General features: G+C 48.5%; 1 protein-coding gene across 1 annotated transcript in view; it reads right to left on the bottom strand.

The window, feature by feature from the left end:
- Stat4 (signal transducer and activator of transcription 4) overlaps positions 1-8,990 on the bottom strand; it is a 51,585-nt gene that overhangs the window by 5,841 nt on the left and 36,754 nt on the right. The window contains exons 9-11 of the mRNA XM_023712334.1: positions 3,869-3,952; positions 2,749-2,847; positions 234-369 (exon numbers count right to left, since the gene is read on the bottom strand). Of these exons, the coding sequence (XP_023568102.1) occupies positions 234-369; positions 2,749-2,847; positions 3,869-3,952 (319 nt within the window). The remainder of the gene's footprint in view (positions 1-233; positions 370-2,748; positions 2,848-3,868; positions 3,953-8,990) is intronic.

Raw genomic sequence — 8,990 nt, 5'->3', positions numbered from 1 at the left:
GGCAGTCACTTACCCTCTGCTCTTCCGCATCCTCAGTTGTGAAAGGGACAGAGTAATGAGGGCCTGGAGAGCTTTCGTGAGAATTAAAGGTAAAAAGGCCACTAGCTCTGGGCCTGACAATATGGCAGCACTCAGGAAATTCTGGTAACCACAGTTCTAGGCAACATCATTCTGGTGTTTCAAACCCAGGTGCGTCCCGCACAGGCCGCCCCTCTGCCTCTGCCACCTCTCACCTGTCAGCTTCTCAGCCAGCATACTGAGTTGATCGGAATTCAGGCCACGGCCAACATAGGATGAGAACTGCCAGCTCATGACTTCTAGCAGCTGGCTCAAGGTGACGGGTGGAGGGTTGGTGAAGAAGAGCAGGTTCTGGAACAGAATGGTGGCGCTGACTATGCCTGCTCGCCGTGCTGGAAACACTGTAACTCAGTGCATAGGATCTAAAGCCCAGGCCAACCCGGTTAACAACACAGAGTGATGTGGTCCTTTCCTTGAAGGATGGATGTTGCTTTTTCCTAGAGGGCTTTTTGTTCCTTACATATAATACAGGGCTTCCTCTTTCCTGAATCATTTGGGGTCACATAATTCTCCATGAACTATCAATCAGCTTATACAAGTATTTAATACAATCTAAAATATAATTGGACACATACTTTTTTCTGAAATAATTTTTTTTTCAGTACTGGGGATCAAATCCACACAGGCACATTACCGCTGGCCTGCAACCTCAATCCTTTTTAGTTTTTAAGATTGTTTGTTTAGTTTTAACTAAACGTTTTGCTAAGTTGCCTAGGCTGGTCTCAAACTTGCGTCCGCCTCTAAAGTAGTTGGCATTGTAGGCATGTGCCACGGTGTCGAGCAATATTCTTCATAAACAAAACTTACTATGCTCAGTGGGCTCGGTATGAATGGATGCAAGCTATACCTTGGCCCTATCAATCATCACAAAGAACAAGAAAGTACGAAGCCACAGGCTAAGGGAGGTGATCCTATAGTTCATGACTACCCTCAGACTCCTGTTCTAGGGGTTGTGCAGTATTCGTGTCTTACTTGCCCTCCAGGACAGCATATGCTGTGAGATCAACTGTAATCGAGATTGTGCTGGAGCCCAGGTCAGCCACAGCGGGGGACAAGACTGCTCCAGATGACGGGAAAGCAGTAGGTGTGGAAGCCGGGGAACACGCTCTCACACGGAAAGGAAGGGAAGAGGCGAGAAATCTGTTGGGGCATCTGAGGGCACCACTGCTGAGCACAAGCTATACAAGGCTCCAGGCAGTGGGGGTGGAAGAGGATGGAACCTCCAACAAGGAGCGAGAGACAGACAGGAGGGAAGAGAGGGGACATTTCAGGGAGGCCACTTTCCTCGGACCTGAGAATTGTGCCTGCAAAAACTGTCTGAAGGCCCAGAGTACAACTGGGTCAAAGGCTTAGGCTGCACAGCAGGGCATAACTGAGAAATCATAGTTGCTCAGCTTGGTTCTGTAAAGAGCCGTGAATGTGTTTTAGGAGCTAGTTGTTTCCCAGTCCGAGCTGGCACTGAGGAAATCCAGGATGGTTGGGGTGATGGCCTTCGTAGCTTTTCTCTGGAGAGGTGTGACGGCAGCCTAGCTCGGGCTGTGCCGTGAGGCTGTCTCCTCCCTCCACCCCGGGGCAGGAGGGAAGGTGTTCCTGCGGCTCCAGATGGGGAATGGTATTTAATCCTGAAGACTCGGGACTTCTTCACTGAGCTCTCCTGCTCTTCAGGCTGAGAAGAAGCCGGGCGCAGGGCACGCTGCGCGGCCTCCCTCCCTGTGCGCGCCTGTGCCCGAGGGGCAGCAGCAGCAGCGGCCGCTTGCCACGCTGTCTCTTCCTTCATGGAAAAACACTTGGAGCTGACCTGTGCTGGCTTTGCTCTACTGCTGGGATCGAACAGGAAAGACTTCTTTGGAGGGAGCATTTGTCTTGAAATCACAAGGTGGCTATTTACTTTTGACTTGTTTTTCCTCGTCCTTGGCAGTTTCTGAGACAATGCCCGGAGCGAGCTAGAGGAAGCGCGCTCATCTTACGCGGTCCTGCCCAGTGTCCTGCTAGGAGCTTCCTGTCGTCCCTCTCACTGTCCAGGGACACGGTTCGTCACGGTCTCAAGCAGCCACTAGATGTCACCAGCACCCCATTTAAGGCTAGGAGGGGCACAGTTTATGCAACCACCCACATTTTTGCACTGTTAGGGAGGTACACTTAGGGAAGAGGGATATGGAGGCCGGTTACTTATTTGGAAACCAGTTCCCTACTTCTTTGGGAGATGCTGTGGAAAAGGTGGGTCTGGAAGCAACTAACGAGGTCAGTTATAAAAGTCTGATGGCGGCCCAGGAGTTTCTCTGCAGCCTGCTCCGCAGAGCCAGAGGATGGCCTGGGAACTCTCTACTACGCCCACTGCTGCAGAGAGCTGAGCAAACCCTTCAGAAATAACAGACCCAGTGCCTGTCCCCTCTGCTAGCCGCAGCTCTCAGGATGTGTCAAGCGCACTATTTAAGAGAGAGGAGGGCAGGGGAGATAGCTCAATAGAATAAGCGCTTGCCTGGTGAGTGCAAGGTCCTGAGTTCAATCCCTGGTACTGAGAAAAGAAAAAAAAAAAAAAGAATTGGGAGGCACATACAATGAGAAATGAAACAACATACACATACACACATACACAAGCGCACAGAGTTTACTGACAGCATCATAAGCTGGCTAGGACAAGAGGAGGAAGGATAAGAATAAAGACTGTACCTGGGAGTCGTGGGTTGACACATTGTACCAGATGATGGACGCCCAAGCGTTAGGTAGCTGACTGACGTTGGATATCATCACCACAGGTAGCGAGCTGGTCTGGTGTTAGAAAGAAGCGTTATTGTAGGCAGCGAGGTCCTCCATTGCTCTCACTCTTCACTGTCTCCTCTAAAGGGCCATCTCAAGCCACGCCCAGTCTTCCAGTCCTAATGTCCCTGGTGCTGGGTCACTCAATGGCCTCGGAGGGCAGAGGACCTCTCTGAGCAGCAAGAGTCAGGGCACAGGGAGGAAAGGGGAGGGATCCTCTGAGAATGCAGTCAGGCCGCTTCTCCAGTGGCTTCCCAGCCCCTGAACACAGATGCTCCCGCTTCCTGTGTCACATACAGGCCTGCCTCGAATGCACCTGATGAGCGATCCTACTGACTTAGCAGCTCTCCTCTATCTACCTTAAAGAATGTGATTTCAAATTTACCTCTGGTAATCCGAATATTCAAAAGAGGCCCTAAGGTCTAATGACTGTCCGGACTGAAGGGGGGTATTTTATTGCAAGAAAGGTCTCCTGTTGTAGAACCAATCGTACTATACTACCCTGGGGAATAAATAAAGAGGTGTTCACAGACTGGCCTGGAGGCTCATGGCCACCAACCACCCCTTCCCAGTTACAGACCCCAGACTCTCGCAGCCAATAACCCAACCCACAAGAGGAGCTGAGCAACTCACAGCACCAGAGGCCTAGGGAAAAGAGATGAGGAAGGGATCTCTGAAAGTGTAACAAACACGTCTGCATTCATAAAGATAAAAGAACAAAGACAGCGCTCTAAAATACACTCCACGAATAGGATCACACTCAAGGTGAATGGTGTCCATTCACCCATGCATTGATTGGCTCATCTATTCAACAAATATCAAAGATCTACTACAGCTGTGCTGGATGCTGGACCCTGACAGTGCTGTCCAAACAAGGCCTGGTGTCCTGCGTTTGAGAAGCTCAGAGTCAACCACTCATGTCTAATCCCTGAGGTTTCCTTATTCTTTGAGTTTCATGCTGTTAAAAGGCTCGAAGCAATGTGCTGTCAGTAGCCTCCCACTTTCGCTTGTTCAGTACATTAGAGGGACTGACCTCCAGATCGATGGTCAGGCCGTAGAGGCAGATCTGTGTCTCAAACGTTATGGAATGAAGCTCTTCCGTCACCACATGACAGCCCTGTGGGAGGAACCAAGAGTCATCTTGACAACGCTCAGCTACTGTGTAATGTTAGAGCATTTTTTTAAAAATTAATAAACCTCCAAGTAACCCCCCAGACATTCCCCCATTACTGAGCATTCCCTCTTGACACACAAGTCACACGGAGTTTGAGAAATCTTTATGTCCACAAACAGAATGATTGTAGATCCCCCATTGGGGCTTTTAAAATTCCAGCATATTTTCCTTAATTGAAATTCAAACAAGTTGTTCTTTATTTTTGTCATTTTGATTTATCAAATATTAATAAAATATAACATGCATGTGTTAGGTATACAGAAATAATTCCTAGCATCCTTGCGAATTTGTGTTAAAAGGCGGCAAGATTTCCTTCTGATGAAACCAGGTGGGTGAGATACCTAAACCTTCCTCTGTTCATTCCAGAAACTCTGGTAAGGTAGCAGTGGGGTTTTGTCCACTTTCTAATAAAGGACAGTGGGAAGGTGGATCTCCAGTGAGAAGCAGGAAATGTGGGGGTGGAGAGGAACCCAGGGCTGCAGCACTGAGCTGCCCTGAGGCTGCAGGTGGGAGGGTGAGGAGGAGGCTGGTCAGGAGCCTCGCCTGTGCTGTCAGAGGTCAGGGGTGGGCTGTGGGCAGGGCAGGGGCAGGGGCAGGTGGCGAGCTGCGGAAGCCCACGGTGATGTCCATCCTCCCTCTGTTTCACACTTGGCTGCTCACAGCCAGGCTTACAATTTCCACACAAGACCTCCAGGAAGTAGGCCAGAGAGAGGAGCAGAAGACACTTCAGTGGGGGGAGGGGTGGGCTCATGAGACAGCTGGGTCCTAAGATTCCCTCCTAAGCCTTCAGTCCCCAGCACACATGTAGGGTACCGAATTCGAGTAAACACGTGTAGAGGACAAAGATGGAAGATGGGGGCTAGGTGTCCTCATCTCTAATTGCAAAGGTGGAAACTATAAGGTGGTCAGCGGGTGCTCCATATATATAGATATAGATATAGATATAGATATAGATATAGATATAGATATAGATATAGATATAGATATAGATGTAAAGAATCAATATTACATCTAGGGTTTGTCACTGAGAAGCAGGTACAGAACGGCAATAATCTCCTCTCTCTTGGGCTGGGCATTGTGGTGCCTGCAGGTTGTGAGAGTGGGGTGGGATGACTTGCACTAGAAAGTGGGGCCCTGAGAAGTTATGCACAATGAAAGTCCAGCTTGGAGCCCCTTAGGCTTCCCGGAGAGTATCCAGCCCTCTAACACTAGACAGCTCCTCCTTCTCCTGCAGTGTTGAAGCAAATATGGCTGTTTTTTGGGTGAAATAAGATCAACTAACTGGCTTGTGTTTAGGCACCAATTGAAGCAAAAATCACATTTTTAACAATAGAAAACCTCCCTACCATATGAGGAGGGGGTGTTTACATGATATTAAGAACTGAGACAACTGAAGAACCCATAACTTCCGCCTTTGGTCCACCAATGGATGCTCCTCATGTTCTCACCAAGTTCAAGGATAGAGTCAAGAGTATATAGGACATTTGAGAGGCCTCTTGGGATTGTATAAACGGAGAACTGAGACCATGTTTACATATTAAACCACTAAAAATTAGCACTGGTAAAATATGGTCTAACCTCTTGCCTTGACACATAGCTTTCACATGACCCAAGAGGCTGATTTGAGCTCCTCCAAGTCCCACTGGCACATGGTGGCAAAGGTAGGATATGGTCATCCTGGGCCATTGTCTACCTTCTCTCTTGCACCTGTGGGAGGGGCCTCATGGGACTGGGATGGCTTTTTAGCCTCTCGCTGTGCTGGGATTGCTTGCAGTGAGTGCTAGCCATGTTCTGGAGGGCAGAGCTGCATAAGGGGCCCAGTGAGGCCCTCAGAGAGGGTTCGTGTTTCCTTGGGCTGGAAATTCTGGGGTTCTGAACTCTGGGTGGGCATCTTATGGTGATCCACGGATGATTTCTTTGCAGGGAGGGCTACAGCTGGAGGAGGCTCAAGGAAATCTTTCTGAGTGTGCAGCCCTATGTATGATATTATGACATATGAAATACCTTCCTAGACTCTGTCTCTAGTTCCTGGAGCAAAGCTCCTCAGGTCCTTGTACACAGGAATGCTAGAAGAATCTTTCGTTTTAATTGTTGGTCTTTAAGTCTGGTTCCTGCTGCAGAGTTTATAATTTCCTAAGTGACACAGAGTGCCCAAATCTTTTGGGACTTCCTGGGCTATAGGAGCATGGTTTGTTCTGATAAAGCGACCCTTGGAGCCCCTGGTGATACCCAGAATTGGGTCCAGGGAACCTTCCAGGGCCATATGGGCTTGGGAATTTCAGCCCCACTCCCCTGAGGAGGCAGCTGGGCCAAAGCTTGGGCTGATCACCGACCGCAGTGCTGCTGTCAATCGAGCCTCCTTAACGAAGCTTGCATAGAACCCCCAAAGAACAAGATTTGAAGAGCCTCTGGGTGGGTGAGCACAGAGTGGTTGCCTGGAGGGTGCGGTGGCTGGAGCTGCCGCCCCTGCAGACCTCGCCCTGCGCCTCTTCATCTCTATTCCTGTAATTTCCTTTCAAAGAAACCTGGAAATACTGGTAAAGTTCTATGAGCTGCTCTAGCAAATTCATGGATCTGAGGAGAGCTCTGTGAGAACCTGCTTGTGGTCTCTTGCCTGGGAGCACAGGTCACACACTGGCTCTTGGCATTGGCATCTAAAGTGGAAGGGGGCTCAGCTGTCCCAGGGCCTTAACTCCGGCATTTGATATTGGGTGGGTAGCACCAGAGTTGAGTTAAATTGCAGGACATCATCCTGGTGCCGCTGGAGGACTGGGCTTGGAAAGGGGGGATTCTCCCTGGGGTGGCAATTAGAGGTAAGGTTTTCTGGACTGGGGCAGAGCGGGAAAACTGGAAGTACAAAGTCTTTCTCATTCCAGCCTCTGTATAGTTTCATTTAGATGATTAAATATGCACACAGTCATTCACTGGGGACAATTTCCTCAGCTCTTGGAGTTGTGGTACCCATATGCTCACCATCCCAACAGTAGGGTCACAAAGAGTGTGAGACCCCAGGACTCCACACACAGAGCGACGACACTCAGGGTTATCCTTTCACTCCACTGTCTTGGTGATTTAGCGTAATTTCTGAAGTTTACCTGGACACTTCTGATGCAACTATGATGCACATTTGGAACAAAACCCAGCAACAAATCCAACAAACAACATGCATGCTCAGAAAAAGCGGCCCTACAGAGGAAGCGTCGTTAATTTCCACAGCTTGCACAGCCATCAGTCGCGGCATCAGTGTAGCCGAAGCCGGGGCACTGTTCCATCTCACATTCCCAGGGCCCACCCCTTACAGATGGGGAATCATCCCGGAGGATGCACCATTAACGTCTGTGGTAGAAGCCTGCCTAATCATCAGAGATGGTTACAGATTCAAAATCCGTGGCGTATTAATGACATTAACATCGTGAGGCACTGAATGTTGTGGCTGGATTGACCATGCAATATTACTAAAGAGAAATACCCAGTGGACATCTACACTAGAAGACTGGCCAAACAACTTGGCCGGGGCCCCGTCTGGGGAAAAAATATACAGTCCAAAGGAGGAAAGGTGTGGCTCGGTGTCTCTTCATGCCAGCTTCTTTTCTCTGTTCTCTGTCTAGCAATATACCAGTATTTAATACCTCTTCTAAGAAAAATTTGGTGCTCATTTCTTAGCAAGATATTGCAACAATAATTGATATTGTTGCACAGGGAAAACTGTGGTACAGAAAACAAAGCGATCCATGTAACAAATATTGAGCTCCTACTATGTGTTGGACACCATGTTAGTTGCTGAGTAACATTGAAGAAGAGGAAATGGAGTGACCACACGAAAGATGCTCTGTAATCTCAAGCCTAAAATGACCAGGGTGACAACAGTGCCCAGCATATAAAATGAGAGTGCCCTGTGGATGGTGCTGCTTTTAGCTTAAGTTTTTAGTGATATTTGTATGCTGATTTCTACCTTAAAGAAAGCATCACACAATTTTATGACTTAGGAAGATCTTGTCTCAATAAAAGATAAGGTGGGATAGGTAGCTTAGCTTGGCCCTCAGTTATCTCAATAAAAAGTACATTTCCAGGGTTGCAGCTGTAGCTCTCAGGAGTTCAGAAGGGAGGCAGCTTGCTGCGAGACGCTGGGGCTGGTTGCGTGGGAGTGGTGTGTCTGCGCTGGAGAACGCTGACCCTTGAAAGAACAGCTGTTGGGCTATTTTGTTAAATGGAACTCAAGTCATCCAGGCTTTACTAATAGCGTCTTTGTGCTTGGTGACTTTCCACCACATAAACGCAATCACCTAACACCTCAGTCTGTGGCCAAAGCTGTCATTTAGTGCTTGAAGTCTCCTGACAGAGCAAATGGAGAGACTGCACCTCCAGCTTCCCTATTCCAACAGTTCTCACACTTCAGTGGTCCCTTGCTGGCTGGCCTGGCTCCCTGTGTGATAAAGCCCAGGTGTGCGTGCGTGCAAGCGTGTGTGAGTGTGTGTGTGTGTGTGTTCATGGGAATGTTTACTTTGCCAGGGTGGGTGATGGCTTCAGAGTCTGGTACTTGCTAGGAATCAGTTCTCCACTGTGACTGCCCAGGGAAAAACAAAGGTGGGGGAAAGAGGCAAGGATGGCTAACCTGGGCTCTGTGACAATGTCTATAGATTCCTCAAGGGATGCTGTGAAATTCCAAAGCAAATTCTTCAATCGAATTCCTTTAAAATAAAACTTTTTTTGTTTTTGTTTTTGTTTTTGTTTTTGTGAGCCTCATTCCTGTGTTGCACTTCTGGGGATTGGAGAATCTCAGTCAATAAGATGCTTCAAAGACTGTGCAGTCCAATGGATTTTGAAGAAAAAAAAAGCCTTTAAACCTGGAGCCATACACTTCACAGTGAATTTCTCATCCAGGTTTCCATGTATCAAATACATAATATGAAGCTGCCCCAGAAGAAGCAGGGCGAGGAAACTCTGGGGACACTCTGGGTCTTGAGGAAGCACAGCGGGTCGT

The sequence above is a fragment of the Octodon degus genome, unplaced genomic scaffold, assembly GCF_000260255.1.
Source record: "Octodon degus isolate 3935 unplaced genomic scaffold, OctDeg1.0 scaffold00025, whole genome shotgun sequence".
In the NCBI taxonomy this organism is placed as follows: Eukaryota; Metazoa; Chordata; class Mammalia; order Rodentia; family Octodontidae; genus Octodon; species Octodon degus.
Note: the sequence above shows the minus strand (reverse complement) of the source record. Positions and strands in the feature narration are given on the sequence as shown.